General features: G+C 42.4%; 3 protein-coding genes across 4 annotated transcripts in view; 2 read left to right on the top strand and 1 right to left on the bottom strand.

Annotated features, from left to right (window-relative positions):
* Positions 1 to 6,858: 6,858 nt before the first annotated feature.
* Positions 6,859 to 9,535, top strand: NPPB (natriuretic peptide B). The gene is made up of 3 exons (XM_072608889.1): positions 6,859 to 7,090; positions 7,490 to 7,760; positions 9,338 to 9,535. Exons 1-3 carry the CDS (start codon positions 6,971 to 6,973, stop codon positions 9,352 to 9,354), a joined length of 408 nt encoding a protein of 135 aa, XP_072464990.1. The 5' UTR covers positions 6,859 to 6,970; the 3' UTR covers positions 9,355 to 9,535.
* Positions 9,536 to 20,556: 11,021 nt separating this feature from the next.
* On the top strand, positions 20,557 to 22,251 carry NPPA (natriuretic peptide A). Its single transcript, XM_072608888.1, has 3 exons — positions 20,557 to 20,764; positions 20,902 to 21,219; positions 21,969 to 22,251. The coding sequence occupies exons 1-3, from the start codon at positions 20,654 to 20,656 to the stop codon at positions 21,972 to 21,974; spliced, it is 435 nt and encodes a 144-aa protein (XP_072464989.1). The 5' UTR covers positions 20,557 to 20,653; the 3' UTR covers positions 21,975 to 22,251.
* CLCN6 (chloride voltage-gated channel 6) overlaps positions 21,438 to 27,747 on the bottom strand; it is a 35,921-nt gene continuing 29,611 nt past the window's right edge. The window contains exon 23 of one of the 2 annotated variants that reach the window (XM_072608880.1): positions 21,438 to 21,726. In XM_072608880.1, the coding sequence (XP_072464981.1) occupies positions 21,667 to 21,726 (60 nt within the window). In that variant the 3' untranslated portion in view covers positions 21,438 to 21,666. Of the gene's footprint in view, positions 21,727 to 24,425; positions 27,745 to 27,747 lie in introns of those variants that run through there. The other variant, XM_072608878.1, reaches the window with a different exon arrangement.

Genomic DNA, 27,747 nt, shown 5'->3' with positions numbered 1-27,747 from the left:
CTGTGACTTGACATGGTAGGAGAGAGGGAAACATTTCCTTTATAATGGGAACCTGTGTGTAAGTCTCAGAAAAACCCCCATAGAGCTCGAGTGAAAGCTTGGGAAGAACATTCCTAATAATCAAGAAATAGATGGTCAGCCTTGTGGGAAAATGATGAAGCTTCTTCAGTTCAGAAAGAGAAGGCTCAGGGAGAATTATGACTGAAATTTATGAAAACCAAGACAGAGACAGAAAGAGAAGCAGACAGACAGATAGATATATCCTCAAATCTCAGATACATAATAAAGAAGGAAGGAGATAAGCATTTATTAAATGTCTATGTGGCATTTATGATAGGCACTGTGCTAAGCACTTTACAAATATCATCTCAATTGATCTTCACAGTAACCTTGCAAGGTAGGTGGGGCAGCTAGGTGGTGCAGTGGATAGAACACCAGTGCAGGAGTCAGGAGGACCTGAGTTCAAATCTTACCTCAAACACTTGACACTCACTAGCTGTGTGACCTTGGGCAAGTCACTTAACCCCAGTTGCCTCCTCCTGGGTCATCTCCAGTCATCCTGATGAATATCTGGTCACTGGATTCAGACGACTCTGGAGGAAAAGTGAGGCTGGTGACCTGCACAGCCCTCCCTCACTCAAAAACAAAGTCAAGTGCAAGTCATGTCATCATTTCTCTGATGGCATGGTCATTTTCAGCAACGAAGGACAAACACGCACACACACACAAGGTGGGTGCTATTGTAATTCCCATTTTATAGTTGAGGAAACTGAAGCAAACAGAGGTTAAACAATTTGCCCAGGGCCACATAGCTAGCAAATGTCAGAGGCAGGACTGGAACTCAGGTCTTCCTGACTCCAGGCCCAGCATTCTATTCACTGTGCCACCTGAGCTGCCACTAATAAATGAATGAATGAAAAAATCAGTCAATCATTTATCAGATTCTTGCTATTCACAAAGCTATGGATACAAAAGAAAACAGGGCAGCCCCTTATTTCAAGGAGCTCACATTCTAACAGGGAGAGACAACACACATGGGAGGTTCCAGATGCAAGATAGGTGAGTAGGTCCCATGGTTCTTCAGATGCAGCTGCAAAATAGAAGGCAATGTATCTTTTAAAATGTCATATCTGATTATAGAATCAACCACTGGACAGTGCCAAGGACTTGGTGGCAAGAACTTTCCTTTCCATGTGGCTGTTGAGGAGACACAGAAGCAGTTGCCATGTCCTATCTCTACAGAGGTGGTTTCCTGGGACAAGAGTTGTTAAGGCTGGGCTGGGAAGGCCTGGGGTTCAGGTTGGGGGGTGGTTCCTTTCCCACTGCTCTGACACTTATATTCCTTTCAGTGATAGTTGGCATTGGTCATGGTGAAGAAAGGGGGTCTTTTCTCCCCAGTGATTACTCACCTCAATTATGACTATGGGGTCTTCAATGGAAACAGGACTGGTGGTCTGGTGAGGATGTTGGGAGGACGGATTGCCATTTTCAAGACTCTTGAGTCCAGGATCATGAACTTTCTTCATCAATTGGTAAATAGTTGAAGGATATGAATAGGGAGTTTTCCAAGGAAGAAATCAAAACAATTTATAGTCACATAAAAATGCTCTAAATCAGTATTGATTAGAGAAAAGCAAATTAAAACTACCTTGAGATATTTTACACCTACCAGATTGGCTAAAATGATAGATAGTTAAAGTGACAAATGTTGGAGAGGATGTGGAAAAATTGGGACACTAAATCATTGTTTGTGGAGTTGTAAAATGATCCAGCTATTTTGGAGAGGAATCTGGCATTACCCAAAGAGTTATCAAACTGTGTATACCCTTTGAACCAGTGAAACCACTACTTGATCTATTTCCAAAGATGATTAGGGAAAAAGGAAACACAACCATATCTTCTAAAATGTTTATAGCAGTTCTCTTTGTGATGTCAAAGAACTGGGGATTGTAGGGATGCCCATCAATTGGGGAATGTCTGAACAAGTTTTGAAATATGATTGTTATGGAATACTACTGTGCTGTAAGAAATGATGAGCTAGTTGATTTTTGAAAAACATGGAAAGACTTGCATGAAATAAAGAAGAGCAAAATGAACTGAACCAAGAGAAGGATAGTAATAGCATCACAGTTTTAAGAACAACTTTGAAAGAATAAGTTATTTTGTCTATTGCAAATGCCCAAATCAACTATAAAGACACTATCTGCATGCAGAGAAAGAACTGATAAATAAAGGATGTATAGAATAACTTTACATATACATACCTATTTGCATCTAATAGTAGCCATCTCTAGGGTGAGGGGAGGGAAGGAAAAAAAAGAAAATCATTTACAGGATAATTTGGTTGTATATTTTAATTTGGTTCTATATTTGAAAGAAATAGCAAGTTGCACATAGTAGATTTGCAGTTTCTTGTATAATCTCCTGTTTTATTCTATAATTTAAAAATAAAAATTTTTAAAAATTTCAAAATTTTGAGGGGAAGTAGTGGTTAAGGTAATATTGGTGTTTGTCAGATAATTGACTGACTGAGTGAGTGAATGAGTGAACAAAGGAAATGGCCCTTTGTATTCCACTAATTAATTTTAGGCTGCTTTTGCTGACTGATATAGCAAAGGTTAGCAGGCTTCATCTCTTCTTCCCTCCCTCTCTTTTTTCCTCTCTCTCTCCTTTTCTCTTTCCTTCCTCCCTCCTCTCCTTCCTTCTTTCCTCCTTCCCTCCATCCCTCTCCATCAGTTTCCCATCAGCAAGGAAAGAAGTATGCCAAATGGTTACAAGACTGGATCATGCAGCCTGCATCTTAAGCCTCTCCTGATCTCTGACTTACTCTAAAAACAGCCTCCCCACTCTGTTTAGAATAAGATGGACCAGTGGAAGATCAGCGACCCTGAAAGACTCATAAAATACTAAGAAATTTTTTAGCAAGAGGATTGAAAACAGGACAAAATCCATCAATAACTCAAGTGAAAGGGAAAGATTGTTGGACTATGTGTGATTCAGAAGATTTGGTGCTGGGAGCTGGAGATACAAAGGGGGAGGGGTGGGGTGGAAAGTCCCTGCTCTTCAGAAGCTTATATTCTGTTGGGGAATGGAAAAGGGATACAATTTATGCAGATTAATTAGTACAAAGTAATTTAATTTTTTTAGAATTAAATTTTAATCATTTAAAAATTTTGAATTCCAAATTCTCATCCTCCCTCTCATCCCTTCCCCACCCATTGAGAAGAGCAACGTGATGTCAATTATACATGTGAAATCATGAAAATACATTTCTATATTAGCCATGTTGCAAGAAAAATAAAGTGAAAAAAATATGCTTCAGTCTATACTCAGGTTTCATCAGTTCTCTCTTTGGAGGTGGATAGCATTTTTCATCACAAGTCCTTCAGAATCATCTTGATTATTATATCGTTAGATCAGAGTAGTTAAATCTTTCACAGTTACCATATTGCTATTACTATGTACAATGTCCTCCCAATTCTGTTCACTTTTCTGTGCATTAGTTCATATAAGTCTTCCCAGGCTTTTCTGAAACCATCACTTTTTATAGCACATAGTATTCTATCACAATCATATACCATAACTTGTTTAGCCATTCCCTAATTGATGGGCATCCCCTCAGTTTCCAATGTTTTGACACCACAAAAAGAGCTGCTATAAAAATTTTTGTACTTACTGACTATAGTCCTTTTCCTACAAAGTAATTTTAGAAGAGAAAATGCTAATAATTCAAGGGATAGTCAGAAAAGACTTTATAAAGGGTATAGCACCTGAACTCATTCATATTTCACCTGTGGCTCTAAGAAACTGGAGCATGCTCAGCAGCCACTCCCCATAAACCATTTTGGCAGACAGGCTATATCAGGTTAAGCGGAACCAACAGGACTCATATCTAATGGTGAGTTAAGGGGATGTCTACCCTAAACATGAGAAGACTTCCTCCCAGTGGAATGGGTGAATGAGAACAACTTGTTCCAATGACCATGAAAGCAGCTGAAGCAGGAGCTGTGGAGTGCTTAGAGCTTGGTCAGACACAGAGTGTCATATACTGCATCCCAGGTCATTGGCAATCATCCAGACTTTTGTCTTTCCATTGGACTATGATGACTCTGAAAGAGAGAGTGAGTGGGGAGTCAAAACATCGCTGTGTGATGTCATTGGTGCTCTTTGAGATAAAGGAAGAACAAGAGCACATGGGCTGAGTTTTGATAGAAGCTTAAGATTCTCAGAAGTAGAGGTGAGGGATGAGGAAATCCCAGGCATGGGGGACAGGTTGTGCAAATGCATGGAAATGGGAGATGGCATACTGAGTTCAAGGAACAGCTAGTAGGACAGTATTGTCCTATATGTAAGTAAAATACATGAAGATTAATGATATGAAATAAATCTTTAAATTTATATGGGAGCCAGATTTTGGAGAGCTTTCCATTCCAATATTAAGAGTTAATACTTTATCCTAGGTAAAATAAGAAGCCACTAGAGATCTTTGGAGGGCACTCTTGCTTAACTGGTAGAAGATGGATAATAATCCTACAAAGCCGACTAAGATGGAGTGGTCAGAAGGATCAGGGCAGAATACTGTCATAGAAGCCAAGGGAATATAGAGTTTCTAGGAGAAGGATATTGTTGACAGTGGCAAAAACTGTGAAGATGTCAATTAGAATGAGGATTGTGAAAAGAGCATTGGATTTAACAGTTAGGAAATCAATGGTAAGCTTCTGCTGTTTTTCCTTCATTCTTGAAAAGGACCATGACATTAGGGAGGTAATGCCTTGCCATGCACGTGAATTGGAGTTAAATGAGGGAGGTCTGTGTGAAGTCGCCAGCTTCACTTTTTTCTCCGGAGCCATCTGGGTCCAGTGGCCAGATAGGGATCAGAACAATTAGAGATGACCCAGGATGCAAAGGGGGACCTCGACTTTTTCAAGCCATTTCCAGGTCTCAGTTTGATTGATCCAATGCCCATTCAGTGATTAAATTTTAATAAGAAATGAAGCAAAGAACAGCCTCTTAAAAAAAGAAAAAGATTTGTGAGGGGAAGACCCTCAATAAGGGATATAAAAACAGAAGTTACCAACAAAATGTTTTTAAAAACTAAATCATTGTTGTCCTCCCAAGGAAGTCAAGTGAGGGGGTTGGACCTCTGGAGTCCTTTGTAATTCTAAATCTTTGAGATTACCAAAGAGGAGAAAAGGGTCTGAACAAGGATTTGAGTGGAATGGTAGTACAGATAGGAGAGATATTTCAGAGGTAGAATTGAGGGAACATGGCAATTTTAGGGGGAATTAGCTTTGTTTTTGCATATTTGTGATGATGGGTTTTTTGTCTTTTCGTTCAATTGGTGAGAGATGGAAGTGGATTGAGAAAAACTGCTTTTTAAAAAGGGAGTCTGGCAACTGATAAATCAAGAAGCATTTATTAAACACCTGCTATAAGCCAGGCACGATGCTAAGAACGGGGATACAGAGAAAGGCAAGAGACAGCCTTTGATCTCAAGGAGTTCACAGTCTAAAAGGGAAGACAATTGCAAACAATTATGTAAAAACTAGATATGTACTGGGTAAACTGAAGATAATTTCAGAGGGAAGACACTAAGGTTAAGGAGGACTGGGAAAAGGGATTAGGGAAAGGAAGTCCTCAGCAATAATTCCAAATCCAGCACTCTTTGCACTCCACCATACGTAGAAAGTATGAGAGTAATTTTATCCCTCATTTTTGTTTTTCAAAATTTCATAGTAATAAATTATATTGCTTAAGGGATGGCGCAACAAGCCGAAGACTATCTATAGGAGTGATATAAAATCAGAATGCAAATTCTGGAAAACTCACATCTGTACCTGTGGGGAGGGGGAGGAGAAATGATCTGGCGCTTGACCATCTTCCTGTCTTCTGGGGCTGCCTGGTACTTGGATTTGTTTGCTACTTAACTAGGCTCCGAAATGTGACACAGTTCAAGGAGGGTTATGTGATGGACCGCCGGCACCATGGACAGCGGCAAAAAATGCCCAATTCCAGAGGGCCATAGTGACTAGATGACCGCAGGACCTACCAGAGGGATTTGAGAGAAAAATCAGTATGGGGGAGGGGTGGGGATACTGAATTCCTGACCAGAGCGGCCACCCCACCCCTTTCCTTGAAGCGGGAAGCTGACTTCATCCTGCAAGGTGTGCATGGAGGGAGGAGGTGACTGGAAAAGAAGATGATGTGAAGAACTTGGCCTGTTCTTGGTCAGCCTCTCCTTTGTCACTTTTCCCTCCCTCCCCGAAGGGTGTTTGCTCCCAGATATCTTCCTTCATCCCATCTCCAGTTAGATTCCTCTCAATTAACTCTTGTAGGACCCTTGAAAGAGGAAACTCCTAGGAGGCTTGGGGTCAGTGGGAGGCGAGGGGTGTGCTGAGCAGGAGAATTGCGTACCCACTTCTTAGTCCCATAGCTGTATTCTCTTCTCCTTCCCCATCCAAGAGAGGAGTCTTCACTGTCAGTTGTGCCAGTGAGTGTTGGGATGGGGTGTCCCCAGGGCTTCCTTGCCCTTGGGAAATTTAGGTGGAAGAGAACAGAAAAGGGAGTGTTTCTCTAGCTCGTTTCTATACAAGGCCATCCCTCTTTCACCAGTCCCTCACTCCCACCCCTTACATTCAGCTGAGACCCGAGTTAGAAAGAAAAGGCGGGGGATCAAGGAAGAGGGGGGCAGTACAGAGACTGTGTGAGACCGCGGGGGCGCATTCTCCGGCTTTGAGCTCAGCGAGGTCGGAATGTGGCTGATAAGTCAGAGATAACCCCGGGACCAGGAAGGGCAGGGGCAAGGCAAGGCAGGGCTCGGCTTCCAGCCACTGGGAATAAATAGCGACTGACCCAGCGAGTAGCCAGATAGAGAAAGCCAGAAGGGCAGAGAGAGGAAAGAAGTAGCATTGTCTGCGGCAGCAGCAGCCCGAGGTTTCTCCTTCGCCCTCCAGTCCCCTCCTTCCAAAACATGGACTCCCAGAAAGCGCTGCCCAGCATCTTTCTGCTCCTGCTCCTTCTGCAGCTCCAGGGCAACTTTTCCCATCCCTTAGACCGACCTCGCCAGGCTCGGGAGCTGACCGGGGTCCAGGTGAGCACAGCACATAGTCTACGGGTCAGCTGGCAAAAGGGAAACCCAAATCTGCCTCCTACTCCCACGCCCTTGCTCCGAGAGTTCTTCAGAACCACTGGGAAGTGATAGGTAGGGGTCTGGGATTGGGAGCACCAAGGGGAACCTCTGGATGTGTATCTCTATTCTCCCTCCTTACTAAGGGATTTCCGAAAGAATCATCAGACTGGCAAAGCCTAGAAGATACCCAAAGGTAGCAGAATGGCCCCTGAGAAGTTCGAGTAACCCTAGATTCTTAAGGTCTTGTTGGCGATGCACTGGGCGCCGGCGGGAGCTTGGGGAGGGGACTAGAAGAGCTGATCTGCAAGGGGGCTCACAATTCTTGCTAATCTGTCTCCTTTACTTCCACCATCCTTCCAGGAACTGCTGTACCGACTAAGGGACAAGATCTCAGCTTTGGAGGAGTTGGAGATGGCGGAGCCTGAGCCGAGGGAGCAAGAAGAGACCCCGGGGGAAGGCTGGGAGAACAGAAAGCCCGAACACCCACTGGTGCCAGAAGGCAGCCGTGTCCATAGGGTCTCCACCTTCCAGGCTCTGCGTGGTCTGCAAAGCCCGAAACTAATGCGAGAATCAGGCTGCTTTGGCAGGAGGCTGGACAGAATTGGCTCTCTCAGCAGCCTGGGGTGCAATGGTAAACACTCCTTTTCCCCTGCCCTGTCTCTTTTCTGGCTTAATATCCCCAGGTGCCCCCTCCCCACCCCCATACAGTCATAGAAGACCTTCTTCTCAAGTAGTCACTCTATCACTTAGACTCCATCTCATCTCCAGATTTAGTGACCAGAGAACAGAATTGGGGATAGAGGAATCCAGTAAAGGAACCAAGGTTACAAAATGCCATTCAGAGACACTTAGCTTGTCTCCCGCCCCCAAGGCTGGAACAAAAGAGAAACAGAGTGAGCTCAGGGGGACTGCGCGGTTCCCTGGGGAACAGCAGAGGCTTGCACAAAGATGCCAAAGAAGCTACATGGAGAGGGGAGGAAGAATCCCACAGATATACTCCTGCAGCCACTTGCTCATTTGGCTGGCTTTTAATTTTTTCTTCTTTTCTTATGATTGATCGACTGGCAAGTTTCCCCCACTTGGAGGGCACAAGCTGAATAGGAAGACATACTAAGGACATAGAACCCTTTGAAAGAGGACTCCTCTGCCCCCAAGAGACCCACATTCTAGTCCTAGGTCTTTCCTGTCCAAATTTAGAAAAGCTCCCTGTCGGTAGCATGGGAGTTGCTGTTGACACAGCAATGCTCCCTTATCATGTGGTTATTTTCTTTTATCTTTGCCTTTTTTATGGACTAGCAGAAAGATCCCTAGATATGCAGTCTGGGGACATGAGTTCAATTCCAGATACCTTCCATTTGTGGCTTTTGGGGAAAATCACTTAATTTTTCTGTGCCTCAGTTTCCTCATCTGAAAAATGAGAGGGTTAGACTCAATGGCCTCTGAGGCCCCTTACATCTTTGGATCCATGATTCCACAATTTGGTCAATGAAACATCCCATGATCCCCCTTGAGTCTTCTCCTTGTTTGTATCTGAGGTCTTCCATTGGCAAGGGCATAGTTCAGCTCTACTAACAGCCCTTGGGGTTAAAAAGGCTGCAATATTCCATTATTTCCATGATTCAACCATCCAAGCTCCAAGTGTCCCAGATGCTAAATGATTGAGTGTTATTCTGTAATGGCAGCCCCTGTGGGGAATAAGGGTTCATTCATTTTCTGCTTCCTAGTAATGCCCCCAAGCTTCTCATAGTTGCAAAGGCAGGAGATGAAATCGTTCAGTTGGATTGTTTTTCCCATTCTGCAATTGAGGAAACAGGCTCAGAGAGATTAAAGGACTAGAATAAGTTTCAGGAGTCAGTGTAGTTTAGAGGCTAGGACAGGAAAAGAAGTAAAGAAGGGGAGAGAGAGGCAAATTTCACTTTAATGCCAGGAAAAACTTGCTAATTATCAGAGCTGTCCTTTGGAAATAATGAGTTCTCCTTTACCAGAGGTCTTTAAGGAAAAGCTTGATAACCCTTTGTGGGGAAATGGTTTTTGCTCTTTTTGAATTACCTGGTCAATGAGGTCTCTTCCTACTCTGAGAATTGATGATCCTATGAGGTGATAAAGTCAAACAAAACCCAGAGAGAAAAAAAAAGAAAAATCGAGATTCTACTTCAGCTCTGAGCCTCCCCAGGAATAACCTTATTTTTCTCTTTTCTCCTCCAACAGTGTCAAGAAGGAACTAAGAAGTCCCAGCCACCTACTCCCTAACATCTAATTCTCACTGAGGCTTTTCCACCCCCTCAAAATGACTCCTATTTATTTGCATTTATTTATTTATTTATTTGGTTGTTTTGTATAAGCTGGTTTCTTACTTTTGAGCATGGAAAATTCATGGTTAAATAAAATCAGCCTGATTTTTTAAAATTTTGGAGCCATTATTCTTGGAACATTAAAAAAAATCCACCTACTTCCCTCTATGTGCCTGTATTTTATGAAAGATGCTGACTTGGATGGGACAAGGAACTTCAGTTTAGTTCATTAAGTGTTTATTAAATGCCCATTAGATGTTAGGTCTTGGGGTTACAAAGACAAAAGTGAAAGATCTGTTCCTCCAGGTGCTCACTTTCCACTGGGGGAAAAACCTATATACAGATAAATACAAAGCATCTGAATGACTGTAGTGGCAATGTGAGGATGCAAACATCCAAGTGTTGGAAGATTTTGGGGAGTCCATATTATAGGAGACTTCTAAATGCCCTGGAATCAATAGGAACTTCATAACCAGTTGAAATTTATTGGAAACTGCTTCAGGGAAGAGAGGGATAGGGAGCAAAGCAGCTATATGGTGTGATGTTACATCCCCAAGCGTTCCCTAGCCCCACCAATCTGCCACTCTTCCTGAAATGCCACCATTTCCCTTGGTCATTCCCTTGTCTCTGATGTCTTCAGAAAGCCTTTGTCCAAATGTCAGAGAATGAAGGGACTATAAACAGAACTCACTATTCTCCTCTCCCCTTCCTCCAAAGCCCTCTCCTCTTTGAGACTTCCCTATTACTGTGGAGGGCACCACCATTCTCTCACGCAGGCTCAAAACTAGTCATTATTCTGGATTCCTTACTCCTCACTCCTTGCCACTATACCCAATCTGTTGTCAAGTCCTGTCCCTTTTATCTTCATAGCATCTGTAGGATATATCATCTTCTCTCCTCTGACTCACCACCACTTTGGTGCAGACCCTCATTACCTTACTCCTGAACTATTGGAATAACTTGCAGGTAAGTCTTTCCCCACTCCAACCTATCCTCTCTTTGTAAAGTGCTCTGAAAACATTAAAGCACTACAGAAATGTTAGCTATCCGAAATGGGTGCCTCACTGTCCTCTCCCTACTCCTTATACAGAAGGGAGAGACTGGCCTCTGTAGAGGCTCTGACTCCCCAGTCCTAAAACTTCCCAGATACAGCATAGTATGGTGGAAAGAGCACTGGGTTTGAAAGGATAATGATTCAAACACTGCTTGTGTCACATAATACTCTGATCATCTCAGTCATCTCATTTTGGGGGACTCAGTTTCCTCTTCTATAAAATAAAGGAGGCTGAATGATCTCTAAGTCTCCTCCATCTCTAAACCTATGGTACCAGCACATCCTGTTTCTTCAATCCACAAGTGTGAAGCTTACATATTCAAGCCTTTAATCTCCTTTTAAAAGAACCCATGGTTTGGATCTTTCCCTTGGAGCAAATATCAAGGACAGCAGACCTCAGAGACACAGGCTGAGTAGGAGAGATCCATGATTACTGTCTTCATGGACTCCCAAAGTGGTGGAAACACACCACAAAGACAAATAATCAAGCCCAATGGCTCAGCCAGGTATTCAATTAATCAATACACATTTATTTAGCACTTACTATGTGTCAAATACTGAAGTAAATGCTTTCTTTTTTTAATTATATAATATAATTTATTTATTTTCAGTTTTCAACATTCACTTCCACAAGATTTTGAATTCCAGATTTTCTCCTCATCTCTCCTCTCTCCCACTGTTTTATTCCTCTCTTGATTTTTATATTTGAAAGTCAATTTTTTTTATTCAGCTCTGATGTTTTCAACAAGAATACTTGGAAGTCCTCTATTTATTGAAATTCCATTTTTCCCCCCTGACATATTATACTTAGTTTTGCTGGTAGGTGATTCTTGGTTTTAATCTTACCTCTTTTGACCTCTGGAATATCGTATTCCCAGTCCTCAGATCCTTTAGTGTAGAAGCTTCTAAATCTTCTGTTATTCTGATTGTGTTTCCACAACACTTGAATTGTTTCTTTCTGGCTGCTTGCAATATTTTCTCCTTGACCTGGAAACTCTGGAATTTGACTGCAATATTCCTAGGAGTTTTCCTTTTGGGATCTCTTTCAGGAGATGATTGGTGAATTATTTCCATTTTTATTTTACCCTCTAGTTTTAGAATATCAGGGAAGTTTTCCTTGATAATTTCTTGAAATATGATATCTAGGCTCTTTTTTGAACATGGTTTTCAAGTACACCAATAAATTTTTAGTGATCTCTCCTGGATCTATTTTCCAGGTCAGTTGCTTTTCCAATGAAATATTTCACCTTGTCTTCTATTTTTTCATCTCTTTTCCGGTTTTGTTTCACAATTTCTTGATTTCTCACAAAATCATTATCTTCCATTTGCTCCATTCCAACTTTTAAGGAACTACTTTCTTCAATGGACTCTTGGATGTTCTTTTCCATTTGACTAATTCTGCTTTTCAAAGTATTCTTCTCCTCACTGGCTTCTTGAACCTCTTTTGTCATTTGGGTTTATCTATTTTTAAAGGTGTTATTTTTGTCAGAATTTTGGGGAGATATTCTTTAGCCAGTTGTTGACTCATTTTTCATGATTTTCTTGCATCACTCTCATTTCTCTTCCCAATTTTTCCTTTACTTCTCCTACTTGATTTTCAAAATTTGTTTTGAGCTCTTCCATGGCCTGAGACCATTTCATATCTTTCTTGGAGGCTTTGGATGTAGAAGCCCTGATCTTGCTGTCTTCCTCTGGTTGTATGTTTTGATCTTCCTCATCACCAAGGATGTAAGAAAATACTTTTTCACCCAGTAAGTAACTTTCTATGGTCCTATTTTTTCCCTTGTTTGCTCATTTCCCCAGCCAATAACTTGACTTTTGAGTTCTTTGTTAAGTGGAGGGTGTGCTGCCCAAAGTTTCGGGGGTTTTGTTCAACTGTTTTCAGAGATATTTCTAGGGACCTATAAATTCTCAGTTCCTCCAAAGTGGTATGATCAAAGGAGAGGTGTTTACTCCTTTCTTGGCCTGTGCTCTGATTCATGAGCAACTACAAGTACTCTTTTCTGCCTTGAAACTGTGAGGAGGATTCCCTCCCCACAGCTGCCACCAGCTTCACCACATCAGTGCTCCTCCTCACCTCAGGACCACCACCCAGGACTGTGACCCAGACCAGCCTCTAGATTCCCTCCAAGTCTGTAGACTGAGAGCTCCAGAAATCATTGCCCCTGTGCCAGTGGCTGCCACCACCCTGGGGCTGGGGCTGGAATGGAACCACATTCCTCTCTCACCCAGGTGAGAGTGCTTTCCCACTGACCTTTGAAGCTGTCTTTGGTGTTTGTGGGTTGAGAAGTCTGGAAACCACCACATCTGCCAATGATTTGTGTATCTCTTTTGTGCCCAAGCATGCCCATGCTGGACTGCACTCTGCTCCAAGCCTGGTACAATAGATTCTTCCTGTCGGGCTTTCCAGATTGTCTTCGGCTGGAAACCTGTTTCACTCTGTCTGTTGCTCTAGAATTTGTCTAGAATTATTTTTACAGATATTTTGAGGAGTTTGTGGGGAGAGCACAAGCAGGTCTCTGCTTCTACCCTGCTACTTGGCTCCACCCCCCGTTCTTTTCTCTCTACAACACCTTCCTCTCTACCTTACAGATGTGATTGATTCCCACAATCCCAGCTATCATCTTTGTAAGAAATTCCACAATTTCTTTCTCCCCTCATCCTTTCCTTCTACACCTTTTCTTCCCTTTTTTCCTCTCTTCTTCCCTTCTCTCTTCTTCTCTTCCTCCCTCTCCTCTAGTCGCTTCTCCTTTCCTTTCCCTCCTCTTTCTTCTACTCTTCTTTTTTCTCTCCTCCTCCCTCTCTATCTCTCTCTATATCTCTGTCTCTCTCTCACCTTTTCTTCTTCCCCTTCCTTGACTTCCCTCTCTGTCCCTCTCCTCTATCTCTACATTTTCAACTTGGATGGCACCCTGACACCTCAGTTACAATATGTCCAAAACCAAACTCTTCATCTTGCTTTCAAAACCAGATCCCCTCTCCCACACTCCTGTTTATATTGAGGAGGTCTTAACATTTTGTTTATTTGATGGATTCCTTTAGCAGTGTCTGGTAAAATCTATGAACCCCTTCTCAGAATCGTATTTTTAAATGAATAAAATAGAATTCAGATGATTACAAGGGCATGTTACATGTGGGTGGGGCACGTAGTGTCCAAATATTGAGAAAATACACAAATGGCAGGTTGAGAACCTCTGTACCAAAGGAACCATCCCTCTTCCAGTCAACCAGGTTTAAAACCAGGGACAGCCTTGACTCTTTTTTCCCCAGAGCTGTCCACTGTCTAAACCCTCATTAATTCTGACCTTCACTGCTTTAGATCTCTCATCTTCCTAGATTATTAAATCTAGGTCTCCCCTAGTGGGGGAGTGTTCTCCCCACTTCAAGACCTTCTCGTCTTCAACTCACTATGTGCCCCATGGTCAATATTATCTTCCTAAAATATAACTTTTATCATTTGATGGTGTAGTATAATGGAGAGAGCCTAAAGCCCTGAGCCTAATCAACCAATCAATCAACATTTATTGAGTATCTACTGTGTTCCTGGCCCTGTGCTAAGTGCTGTTCAGTCATTTTTCAGTCATGCCTGACTCTTCCTGACCCCATTTGGGGACTGGAGTGGCTTTCCATTTCCTTCTCCAGTTCATTTATAGACAAGGAAACTGAGGCAAGCAAGATGAAGTGATTTGTCCAGGGTCATGCAGCTAGTAAGAGTGTGAAGCTAGATTTGAACTCAGGAAGATAAGTCTTCCTGACTTTGTTATGGCTCCATCTAGCTGCCCTTCTAAATGCTAGACACAAAAAGAGGTAAAACCAATCCCTGCCTTCAAAGAACTCCTTAATGGCCTAAGTTCTTCTTGCCAGCATGGTGATCTGGTAAGTCATTTCACCACTAGACTTCAGTTTCCTCATGTGTAAAAAAGGGGGGGGGGGGGAGAGGAATAAGGTTCCTTTCAGGGCTAACTCTTATGTCATTCTCTTGCTCAAGAACCAATCGTGTGTGCATTTACGATCAAGTTCTAAGAGACTCTTTCATTGCTTATAGCATTAGAACTGAAAGGGCTCTCAGAGCTCTTGGAGTCCAACCTCCTAATTTTACAGAAGAAACTAAGGCCAGAGAGATGAGATTTACCTAAAGTTATATGAGTAGTTTTCTCTATAATCCAGACCCACCCTACTTATCACTTAGTAGCCACTGAATGTGAAGTGGAGACCTAAGTCAAATTCAAGCTCAGATAAACTTACTAGCTGTGTGACCCTGAGCTATTCACTTATCCTCTATCTGCTTTAGTTTTCTTATCCGTACAATGGGGATAAAAATAACACCTACCTCCCAGAATGAAGAGCTTTGCAAACCTTTAAACACTATATAAATGCTAACTAGCTAGCTACTTATGTAACTTTATTCAACCCCCACTTCAGGCAGGCCCTACTCTTCCAACCCCCCCAAACACATCAGGTTCAAGGTAGATTTCATTGGAAGAATAAGTATATCTTGGATAAGTTTTGGCAAAATGAAGGGACCAGATAAGGGAATAAAGCCCTTTTTTAATGGGGTATTGGAGAAACCCAGGCTTGGATGGCAGAGTACTCTCAGTGTGGGTAGTTGAGAGATGGGAAAAAGATGTTGAAAGTCTCAAACCTTCTAGAGCTGACCCATCCTTGGCTCATGATTCTCTGTTCTCTGCTGTAGCTGCCTTCCCATTTCACCAAAGAAGTGTGTGTGAGGGGGAAAGAAATGTATGTAGCCCCAGAATTCTCAACAAAGAGGCTTTGTCCATCTCCCTCCATTCTCCACATAGACCACAGCATTCATTAACATTCATCAAGTGCTTACTGTGGGCAAAGCACAGTAATTTCTTCCTTAGTCCTGTAGGGGACGCCACATACCAATGGGAGACAATGAGGGTATGGAGGAAATAGCACTAGAGTTAGAGACATCAGGTGTGGATAAAGTTCTCAATTCAAGCTTTAGACTTACTACTCTGGACCTCAATTTTCTCACCCATAAAGTGGAGAAAGTAACACTTCCCCTGTTCATTTCAATGAATAGTCATAAAAACACATAGAATTCAGAGGATTCTCATATGCCATCTAGTCTAATACATGCCTATTCTGTAAAATGAGTCTGAGGACTGGGTTCAAATCCAGCCTGTATGGCCTTGGGCAAATCATTTACTCTCTAGATGACTGAATTTCCTCAATTATAAAATGAGGAGTTGGACCCATTGGCCTCTGAGGTCTCTTCCAGCCCTACAACATTCCTGACAAGTAAGTGGTTATCCAACTTTTATTCAAAGACTTCTATTGAGATAGAGTTTACCCCTCCCCCAGGCAAACTCCCCCTTTTTTGATAGTTCTTATTATGATGACAACAAACTCTTCTAACAAACCCAGCCCCCTTTCTCTGCAGCTCCATGCCTGGTTCTGTCCTCAGGACCAAGATATATCTACTTTCTGCTCCACATGTCGGCTCTTCACACAATTGAAGATCAAGAAGCATTTTGTAAACTACAAAGTGCTGTAGGGACATGGACTTTTCTCAGTTGATTTCCATATGTGTGTGATATCGATGACATTTACTATGATAACAGTTGCTCCTAAGGAGGAGCTAAGAGCAACTCCAAAGAAGGCAAGAAAGCACTGAATCAGTAAGATCTGCCCTCCAACTCATCTCTGCAGCAAATGACCTCCTTTGTTCCAGGGCATAAAAATACGGCTAATATTTTTCTATTCAGATGCCAGAAGGGAAAGAAAAGGCTGATGTCCAAACCTTTTTGCAATCTCTCCCTCTCCTTCTTACAACATGGCTTCTTGAAAATCTCATTGGTCATTAATATACCATACAACGTTGAGAAAAGGCGAGGAAAGGAATGGAAAGTCAAGTCACACAATTCTCCTGGTTGGAAGCCCCAGAAGAAAAATTGATGGGTAGGGGGAGGAGGTTAAAGCTAATGGGAAAATGAAATTCTAAATCCTTCATTCTGAACTTAGAGTCAAGAAGGAAGACAGGCCAGAATCTAGCATTTATCATATACCTCCTAAGAGCCAGACACTGTGCTAAGTAATTTGCAAATATTTCATTTGATCCTCACAATAACTCTAGGAGGTAAATGCTATCATTATACAATTAAGGCAGTCAAAGTTTAAGTGAGGTCACCCAGCACTGACTGCCAAATATTATTGTGAGGATCAAATGTGATAAAATATATAAAGGACTATGTAAGTTGTAAGCACAATTAAATAAATGGTAGTTATTTTGGGGAGAGATATAGCAAATGTGCAAATAACTATGGTGAATGGGAGAATTTGGTAAGTCCTTAAGAGGCACAAAGTACTTGGAGAGATCCAAGTATCTTTATGGCTTGAGTTTGGGGAAAGAAGGAAGGGTTCAGGGAGGGGATGGTGTTTGAAGTTCTTCTGGAAGGATGAGTAGGACTGAGATGAAGTGGGCATCTTCCAGACACAGCCAGGAAAAGGAGTAACCACAGAGGTGTGTTTGAGACATAGGAAGCCCAGTGAGCCCAGTGTAACTGGAGTGTGTGGAGAGGGGATTGTATATGGATCTTGATTATCTGTGATTTCCCTGCCTCTTCTGCTAATAAACAGTTGACAGGTGGGCTTTAAATCAATATTCATGGTAACGATGCAAGACAAGCTATTTGTTTCCCCATCTGAAAAATTTTGGAATTAGATGAGATAATACCTAAGGTCTATTCCAGATCTTAATCCAAAAATCCCATCAAGTTTTATTGTCTTTCCATATACTAGCTCTCAGAGAGGAAAGAAGTCTTCAGGAAAAAGAAAATAGATTCTGAATAATCTGGAACCTTGGACAGTGACTTCTGCTTTTACCCCAAGATGCCTGCAAAAGCAGCTGGAGAGGGGGAGGGGTCAGGGAAGGGAGGGTGGAAAGAAGAGACTGCCCTATGTCATTTCTGGTATGCCATTTGCCAAGATAACACCCACATCAGAGGGCTGTCTCAGAAGGGCAAGGACAGGGCAGGCTGACATGCTTAGAAAGAATTACTTCTCGGAAACACAGCTTCTTGTCAAACTAGCCTTACTAAAAATAACCTGACATGCACTTATGACTTGAATCATGCAGCATCATTAGGAGAATGTTGTCTTTGGCCTACCAAATTCCAACTGAAAATGGCTCAATATTGTATTCTTCATCAATGGGGATCTAGGTGGATTGAGTGTTGGACTTGGAGTCAGGAAGACCTGAATTCAAGTGGGTCACTGGGCAAGTCACTTCACTTTCTCTGTTTCAGATACATCGTCTATAAAATGGGAATAATAATAGCACATACTTCTCAGGTTTTTGTGTGGATCAAATTAAATAACATGTAGAACACTTTGCAAACCTTAAAGCATCACACAAATGCCAGTTATCTTCCTCCTCTTCATCATCATCTTCCAAAGCCCTGAAACCCACTGGTCAAGTAATTTTACTGAGGATTATAGCAATGCAATTCAATCTTTATTAGAAAAATATTAGATTTCATGAAGAAAATTGGGATATTTAGCCTGGATGAGGGAATAAAACTCAGGAAGACATGACAATTATCTTCTGGCATTTGAGGGATTAGTCTTGCTCCCAAGAGCAGAACCAGGAAATATGGCTGAAAGCTGAAGTGAGGCAACTTTAGGTTTGATGCCAGGAAAAACTTCATGACAATTAGAGTTGTTTGAAAATGGAATGAACGGCTTCAAGTCTTCAACTGGAATCTAGAGGATGGCTTTGCAGAGATCATGCAAGTGAAGGTTTCTTTTATTCAGATATGAGTGAGATTAGCTGGCCTCTAAAATCCTTTGTAAATGTCAGATTTTGTGACTCCACAATACAAACAAGCTCACAATACCTAACTGACCTGGTCATGGTGTTCCATGAGAAGCAGGGATGGAACAGGATCAGTTCTTCATTTTATAAACAAATTAGCACCATGGAGAATTTCTCCAAATCTAACCAAAAACTAGGATTAAGTACAAGGTCTATCAGTTAACATGTTTTTAGACCATCCATGAAGCATATAACAATGTGCTAGGTGTGTTTGTACATGTGTGTTTGTCCTTTGTTGTCAAAGAAGACCATGCCATCAGAGAAATAATGACATGACTTGCACTTCACTTTGTCTTTTTTCTTTTTTGAGAGAGGGAGGGCTGTGCAGGTCACCAGCCTCACTTTTCCTCCAGAGCCACCTGAATCAGGATGACTGGAGATGACCCAGGAGGAGAAAATTGGGGTTAAGTGATTTGCCCAAGGTCACACAGTGAGTGTCAAGTGTCTGAGGTGAGATTTGAACTCAAGTCTTTCTGACTCCTGCACTGGTGCTCTATCCACTGCACCACTTAGCTGCCCCTAGGATGAATGAGTACATAACGACTACACAAAACCTCCCCTCAGGAGGTTTACAGTCTAATAGAAGAAGGTAGGAAAGACCCCACAAAGGTAGGCAGCCATTGCAAGAGTGACAGAAGGACTGATGATGGCTAATTTTAGACCATGGCTCATATCAGTCAAGGAAAGCTTCCTGAAAGGAGGGGCACTGTGTGGGTTAGACTAGATGGTCTCTGATGTCTCTTCCAACTCTGAGATTCTGTGATTTGGGCTGCTGGGTAAAAGGTTCTGGATTCTCAAATCTCAATCAAGTGTCCTAAACACATTTCTTGTAAGTTATCCCTCCCAATTAGTATTCTTCCTTAAATACACTTGCTTTGCTCACTGTAGGTAATTAATAAGTGACTACTGAATTAAAGATGTATCATGGTACGGTGGACTTGGAGTCAGAAACACCTGGGTTCAGATCCTACTTCAGACACTTACTAGCTGTGTGACCCTGAGCAAGTCACTTCACCTGTCTGCCTCAGTTTTCTAATCTATAAAATGAACATAGTGGACTCACTAACTTTTAATGCTTTTTTCCACTCTAAATCTATAAGCCTAGGAAGTGCTAATGTCTAGTACAGTGCTAAACAGTTTGTAAAAATTTCATATTGATTGAACCTTGTTAGTTTTTGACTGAGAAATGGGGGTCCAAATGTCTGTCACTTGCCTGCACCAACTGATGTGAGGTAGAGAAAGATCTAGGAGACTAGTATGTGCCACAAAGGGCTCTCCACATTGGCCCACCCCATTGACTTTTTTTTTTTTTTCTGGCAAGGCTAGAACTCAATACAAGTTTCAGACTTTTGATTTAATAGCTTCTAGGATACCACATGGCAATGGAATGATGATGGTGGCTTTTTCTAGGTTCATAATCATTTCTATCAACACCTTACAAGAGGGAAAAGTGATGGAAGAGTAAGGGTATGTATTGTGGGTGGTGAGTGGGGGATATTGACTTCAGGAAAATATTCTCTGGTGTTGATATGTGGGAGCAGAATGATTAGGATGTTTCTCCCATGGGGTGTTTCTCACATTCTATCCTTGGTGCTGACTTCACAGTCTTTATGAGAAAAAACAACAACTCACCTCTGCTCTACCCAGCTGCTTGGAACCATAGCCACAGTTGGGAACTCACATGCAGGAGAAAGAATCTGAATTAAGTAAGAAAGAGTATAAAATTGTCCCAAGCATCCAGGCTTGTCTGTGTCAGCTTGAACTCTTTCTCTAGGTTGAAAGTTGCCTGTAATTTCCTTCTTTCTTGTCCTTATTTGGACCTCCCTAGCATTCATGTAACAAGCTTGGGGAGAGATGGGTACTGGCCAGCCATCCTGTTTCCCTAAATTGTTTCCACGGCAAGGAAGCAAAGAATCCTGAGGCATCTTTGTGAGATAATCAAGGATTTTTTTGGTTCCTCTCACACCTTTAAAGTGTGAAACCTCTTGAGCCAAATCAACAAGAATGTGACTCTTGCAGCCTAGGGTTCCTGAGGCTGTGACAACCGTTGAAGTGCAGAAGCCACCTCTACAATGAGGTTGTGACAGTCTGCACTGGACTGATAACTTTAAAAGGACATCTTCTGTTGGCTCACTCCAGTCCTTTATCACTGCAAGTGACAGAATGGGGAGGGGTACATCCCTTGGGCGGTCTCAGGGTGCTGGAGGGGGATATAAAAAGACAAAGAGGCAGACTGGGAGGCATAAGACAACAGGGTCAGAAGACCAAGAGCGAAGAGGAGACAGAAGAGACAGCAAGCATTTGACTGACTGATATTGACGACCAATCACAGCATGGGCTCCTTCACTACCATCTCCATCAGCATTCTCCTCCTTTTGACCCTGCAGCTTCAAGGTCGAACCAAAGCCAGTCCTGTGTCCAATAATGACCTGGTGGATTTCAAGGTAGGACCAGAGAGAGACTTGTCAGGGACAATAGAAACCAGGGGTGGTATTTTGGTACGGTTTTGATTTTTTGGTCACTACTCCCCAATGTAATGAACTCATAAACTCCTCTCTTTGTTCCCTTTTTGATTTTTTAGAATTTGTTGGACCGCCTGGAGGACAAGATACCTTTAGAAGATGAGGTCATGGCCTCACAAGGACTTAATGAGCAGAATGAGGAGGCTGGGGAAGCACTTAGCTCCCTCTCTTCCTGGAGTGGGGAAGTCAGCCCAGCCCAGCGGGAGGGAAACTTCAACCGGGGCACTTGGGAGCAATCTGAGAGATCTGCCCTCCTGAAGAATAAGCTTCGGGCACTCTTGACTTCCCCTCGTAGTCTGAGGAGGTCCTCCAGCTGCTTTGGGGGCAGGATTGATAGAATAGGAGCCCAAAGTGGACTTGGCTGCAACAGTTTTAGGGTAAGGAGATCTGGAAATGGGTTAGGGAGAAAAGAGACATATGCTATGCTAAAATTCAAGCAGAGGTAGAGGGGTTCACTACCAAGTGAAATCCTCAGCAGGTGCAGGGACTAGATACATATCTCCCTTTGAAATATATCATTCTTGCCTTTGGGACTATCTGTAACTACAAAACTGTAACAGTAATGCTTGATTCTCCAAGGGGGTATCACCAGATGTATTAGAGAATTAAAACTTCCATAGGACCAGATTGTTTTATAATGTGAGGGGCTTTCATTTATTTTCCTTTCTAGAGTTATAAAATTAAAGGGTCAAATAGAATGAGTTGGTGGTGGTGGTGGTCCTTCATTTTTGAAGAGGGTCAATGACATTATGATGTAAATGAAGCAAATAATAAGGTAAAATAGTGGATGATGGTTGACCTCTTGACTTGCTTGTGAAGTGGATTTAAGTGAGGCAGAGTTGCACAAAGTCATCAGCTTCACTCTTTTCCAGAGTCACCAAAGTCTAGAATAAAATAGAATACATAAGGATTTCTTTAATTACCCTTTATGGTCTGAACTGTCTGCTAGTTCTGGAAGCCCAGAGGATCCACTTTAATATGCTAAGGAAGAGTGGTTTAAGAGATCAAGGATAAAGGGTGTTTTTTGTCCATTTTATACCTGCTATCCATTCCAATCTCATGTTACCTTCTCTAGGTCATCTAGCTGGGATATTGCTAACCAAATATGTTTGTCTTCTCTTTGTAGTTCTGAAGATAATGTACAAAGAGGAAAACACGTGCTGGACCCTGTCAGATCAAATCCTTTGGGACTTTGGCTCTATTTTGTCCATTTGTTATTAGCAAACTGGGCTTTGTGCTCCTGGTTCAAGCTACAGCTTTCTTTTGCTGTTTCACAAATGTAATTTTGAATGTAGACAAAATGGTGTGATGGTGTGATGGCGTTATGGCGGTTTTTGTCCATTCATTAGATCTGAGTTTAAATTCTAAGCAGTTCAAGAATGAATAAACTTCAGCACCATGGACAGAAACAGCCGCGGGCTGGTGTGATTCTTTGTTTCCTACAGGGAAACAGTGGGGGAATTCAGGTCTATTCCGACTATTATACTGCCTGCAAAATTTTCTTTCTTTCTTTCTTTTTTTTAAAAATCACTTAGCCAGAGAGTCACCTCTCATCATATCTGCGGAGGCAAAGAAAAGCCATAATGGCTATTTATTTAGACCGATTCGAGTGAAGTTTTCTCGAGGCTAATGTAGTTCATATCTAACATTGTATGGTTTTTTCTTTTCCCATGCAATTCCTCATCATTTTTTGACATACAAGTTTTGGGGCACATGTTTCTAATGAGGCAATTCTGAGAGCTGACTGCTGGGGTTGGTCTGGTTTGGCACTATTTTTGGTTACTAGATAGAACTAGAATTGAAGGAAGAATAGAAGAATAAAAACATTTACTAAGTGTAAATGAGGTTTTAAAAAGGCTTACTAACCTCCTGGATTTTAACATCTAAACTTTAAAATATAATCACCATTCCATCTTCATGAGAGAGCTAGAGGCCTGAATTATTAGGCTCTAACAAGTGTCCTTGTAAAATAGCAGGCATTTCTCAGGCAGCAGACATTGGCTGGAGACATGGGTTAACAGCCTTGTTCTCAGTAAGTACGGAAATTTGGAGAAAAAAAAGGATAAGGAAATGCAGTAGCCATTAGTCTCCGTGTTGGATGGAAGACAAAGACGGGACAGGGGATGTGAGCTATCCTATCCACTTCATCACGAACAGCAGGTTGAACATGATGAGCACTTATGACTGAGAGCCAAAAACAGGGGCTCTTGTCAGGAGCATGGCCCTTTCAAACTCATTATTGAATAGAACACTAACTAGAATTATCTAGAAGCTTACCACTTCCCAGCGATAATGCTACCCAACTGAGAAAAGAACCACATCACTTTGGCAAAAAGTAGAAAAAGATCTCATCTGAAAGGAAGAACTTCAGTGTAATAAAATCCTTGAATAGCTAGTGAGAGGTGGTGGGCTTTCCATCCTTGTCATGGATGATTTGGGCATACATATACCTAAGGAGTCAGCCAGATGATTACTTCCTTGACCTTGGGGAAGTGACAAAGTGTTCTCTATGAAATGAAGTGGTTAGGTGCTGTGATCCCTAATGTCCTTTCTAGGTCTATTCTACTATCTCCTCATGTTCTTTGCTCTTCTGGGTTTTTCATCTTAGTTTCAGAGGCTGTTGGTTCTGAAGGCCATAACCTCCCTCATGATAATTCATCCAGTTTTTCTGATACCAACAAGAGAACAAATATATTAATCTTAAAATTCATACACATACTTTTGTAATCATGTCTGCCAGAATGAATCCTAGTGTACACTCATAGAGAATAATGAAATACATCTACACCCCCTAATCCCTGTCTACCTTTCTCATGTCTTTTGTTTTTCAGAAGGATGTATGGGGGAAATTCCTAAGCCCTTTTGGCTACAGAAAGGCAATTAGATTCTTTGAGGTTCCTAACACAAAAGGCAGTAGACATAGGGGCTGGCCAACTGGGACACATTTGCAAATACACTATAGGATATTCTGAGACAAATAAAATCTTGGTGTCATAAGAAATTCAGTCATCAGTATGTCCCAGACTTCACTGTCTCAGTAGGAAGAAGCTGGAAGTAGCCAGATACTATAAAATTTTAGGAATGAGACTAAGAGGCTGGCCTCTCTAAATTGACACAAACTAATCTCCAAATAAGAGTTCACCCTGAGGAGAGCTCCTGGGACAGTAGTAGCAGGTCTATAGAATCCCACTTCATCTGACTGTTTCTTTTGCAAAGGCAAATTAGGCTACCTTTTACCTCAATTTTTCTTAGCCTTTAATCACTGAATGGGCATTGCCTCAGACAAACTGACACCTGGGAAAGACCTTAGCTTAAAAGGCCAAGGTCTCCCACTGCATCTGGGGCCATTTACAGTTGTTCTGACTTATGTCTTGCCAGTAGACTCCAGTAACTCTGGAGGAATGAGGCTGTTGACTTTGCACAGCTCTGCCTCACTTACATCCAATTCACTTGCAAGACATCATCCTCCTGATCTCACTGTTCCTCTTTGAGAATGAAGGATGGACAGCAATCCTAGATTCCTAATTTTTACATACTGACTACAAAGGGAAAAGACAAGTAAAAAGTACCACAGAAACTAGAGTGAAGGACACAGACAAGGACATTTTATTCTCTGACATGTTATGGTTACAATGAGGACTTCCAAGTGCCAAAAGTTCAAATAAAAATATTTTTTGTACAAATTAAAAAAAATACTATATATACACATTGGAATTAGCTTACATTATTTTACAAACAAACAGTGCAAACACAAAAAAATGTTACCATTGAAATGACTGTTGCAAGGCAATACTGCACATTAACACTGCACAGGTTCTCAGGAGGGGCCCCAGAAGCCCTTTCCCTAAGACGGTCCCATCAATGGGTGCACGCCATTGCTCAGATCTGTATCAGAACAGCCTCACAGATAGCAATGTCCAGAAACACAACTTCATTTCTCTATCAGCTCTAAGAACCTGTTCGTTACAATAAGCAAATGATCTGATTAGGTCATCAGCCAGAGAACGTGGCTTCATTACTTGTCCTCCTTCCATGTTCAGTGAGAGAAACCTTGAATGTGGGGAATCTTGGAATGTCACATGGGGGATGAAAGCCAAAGAAAAATCCTCTTACACTGTGGTGCTTATGTTAAGGTGCCAATCCACATAGCCTGCAGTGCCTGGAGACCGTGCTGAAGGTGTAAAATGCTGGTTTCTTCCACAGAACAGATGCCTGATGGTGACTTGAAGCAATGAGATTCACATTCCCTCTTTTGGAGGTGGAGAAGCTGTTGCCTTCAGGTTGTCAAAACAGGGATGATATAAAGACACAAAGTCAGGAAAAGGAATGTAGGGCCACAGAGGGTTCTGGTGTTCTCCATGAAGAATGATCTGGGAAGCTCCAGTCTTGGTTAGCTGAGACTTCACCACTGTTTGCTTCTAAGCCACAGTGATTGCAGAAAAACCTTTCCTGGTGGTGTATAATCCCATACTCTGACAGTCTATGCACTGGGATGAGAAATTCCTTGGAGCCTTAAGACATGGTCATATGGATCTGCTATCCAGATGAGAAGACAGACTTAAAGGAGAACCTGTCATGTCATTTATGAGAGGTAGATGGGAAAGAAAAACTTGAGGGCAAAACTCCTGTTCAATAGAGTGCAATTCTCCTGGTTTGTGCAGTCTCTGTAGTGCAATACGTTTCCAAAGCTCTTAGTAATCTTAATGAAATTTTTAAAAATGAAAAAAAAAGAAAACTAATTTGTTACTACAGTATCTTGACTCTCACATGTTAAAATGGTGCTGGCCACAGCAGTTAGCTGAATTCACAATCAGTCAGAGATACCCAATTTAAAGGGATCTGGCATTTTGGTCCTAGAAATTTCCTGGATGATGGGGAATTTCTTCTCCACTGTATCCAGAAAAAGTGAGTAATTAGAAACAAGTAACAGTAAATTTGGTCAAAGTGATAAAGAACCTTGGGCAGAGTGAATCCAAGTCAGATGCACAAGATTCACAAGAGCACCTTACTTGAGGGAAATTCACTTTCCAAGGTGCTGATTTTAAGAAATGAACTATGAGCCAGGACTGACCCCACTTCCCAAACCAGAGCAGTATGTGACCATCTGAACCTAAGACCAAACCTGCAGAGCAGTGATGGAGGAAGACAGGAGCTGAAGCAAGGCCTCAGCTCACCTTCAAGGAATGAGGAAAAAGCTAAAACACCAGAGGATGCCTTTCATGATACCTTGGGTCAAAGAGTAGAGAAGCATCAAGTGGGAAGTTAGATGGAGAGGAGATGGCTGAAAGGAGCAGCAGAGGGAAAGGAGAGGTCCCAGCCACCAGGATCTGATTTCGTCAGGTGCACTGCTCAGAGAAGGAGCTGCTCCATTGGAAATGGAATAAATAACAGCTACCAGAGGAGATGAGGCTGCTTGCAGTGCAGAGTGCCTTTAACCCAAAGCCTAAAGGAGAAGCTAAAGTCTATGCACTATTGGGGAGGGAGAGAAGTCTGGGTGACCTCTATCTGCTCTGCACGAGCAGAAATCACAGGGTAATGTGAGGACCACAGAGCCTGCAATCACTGTGGCCTAGAAGCACGGCTGGGGAGGACGTGGCTGGGACACATCGGATCCAGAGCCCCTCAGCCCTCACTGGGAGAACCAGGAGGGTCATCAACACACATTAGGTCTCACCTTTCATTTTTCTGACTCAAAGCACACCTGAGAGCAGTCAGAAGTTAAAAGCACTGGCCCGTGTAAGCAGTTTCTACCATTGTGTAAAAATTCTACATAATTTCAGACTGAAGTGAGACAATGTGACCCAAGGGTGCCTTGCTCTCAGGTAACTTTGGGTGACGCTAAATTCCTTTGGGCTACTTCACCAATAAATCTGATGGAGCTAAAAATGCTTTTGCTTAGTTATCTTTGGAGAGGAAAAAGGGTCTGAGAGAATCCCATCTACTAGGTTCACATAGGCAGAGCAAGACTAAATTTTAAGAGGGCCAAAGGCAACTGGAAACATGGAGGGTGGAGGGGAACCCTGGAATGGATATGAAGGGAGAGCTCCGCCCCTAAGTGGACTCCCTGCTGAGGGTGCACATATATTTACATCCTCGTGAAATTGAACCCTTTCTAACACCAGGACTAAGGTTCTAATTCACTGTGCTTCTGGAATGTGCTAGCAACAAACACAAGCCGAGGGGCCACCAGAAGAACACTTGTTGACCCCAAAAAAGCATGAAAGAGGTCTTTAAAAATTGAAGAGAAGATGACCAAGTTAAGAATTACATATTGAGAAGAAATTTCTGTAAGGTTCTCACTTCCTCAAATTAGTAATTCATTTAATTTTATAGCTGGCCGTATAACAGTGCCTGCCGAAGCCCAAATCCCCTTTCCTCACCTAAGGCATCTGCTGCAGAAGGAAAGCTGCAATGAGGAGTGCACGGGATGAAAAGCTCTAAGTTTCCTCCTCTAGTGGGTAGGACACGGCTCAGCAGGGATTGGTTTGAACCTCTGATCCCCAGGCAGAGGTGAAGGAAGAGCCAGGGGCCTGTGCAATCATCTGATGGCAAGGAGGAGAGCAAGAGGGGCATGAGAAGATACCAGCCAGGGGAAGACTCTCTGATAGGCAGCATCTCTGCTGCTGCCTAAAGCCCCTCACATCTCTGACCAGCAAAATGTTTGACAATTCCAGCTTTGCGTGCATGTGGGTAAAACCAACTGGTGAATCCTCCATGCCCTGGGAAAGCGGAGGTCCAGGGCAGAGTGTAAAGGAATCACCCTGTGACTCTCCCCAGGAGAGGAAGGGCTGCCTTGTAGTTGCAGGGTGAGTGGGTGGGGGTCAGATGGTCTGATAGTGCTGTCTTAGTCTTCCTTGGAGAAATTCATAGGTCAAGTTGTGCCGGGTAATAATCCCAACAATCTG

This window comes from Notamacropus eugenii, chromosome 5, assembly GCF_028372415.1.
Source record: "Notamacropus eugenii isolate mMacEug1 chromosome 5, mMacEug1.pri_v2, whole genome shotgun sequence".
Lineage (NCBI taxonomy): Eukaryota > Metazoa > Chordata > Mammalia > Diprotodontia > Macropodidae > Notamacropus > Notamacropus eugenii.
The sequence above is the reverse complement of the archived record's forward strand: the minus strand, read 5'-3'. Positions and strand labels throughout refer to the sequence as shown.

Coding starts and splice junctions, on each gene's coding strand:
- NPPB (XM_072608889.1), top strand. CDS start 6,971: ATGGACTCCCAGAAAGCGCTGCCCAGCATCTTTCTGCTCCTGCTCCTT. Junction 7,091..7,489: donor GGGAGCTGACCGGGGTCCAG/GTGAGCACAGCA, acceptor CCATCCTTCCAG/GAACTGCTGTACCGACTAAG.
- NPPA (XM_072608888.1), top strand. CDS start 20,654: ATGGGCTCCTTCACTACCATCTCCATCAGCATTCTCCTCCTTTTGACC. Junction 20,765..20,901: donor ATGACCTGGTGGATTTCAAG/GTAGGACCAGAG, acceptor TTGATTTTTTAG/AATTTGTTGGACCGCCTGGA.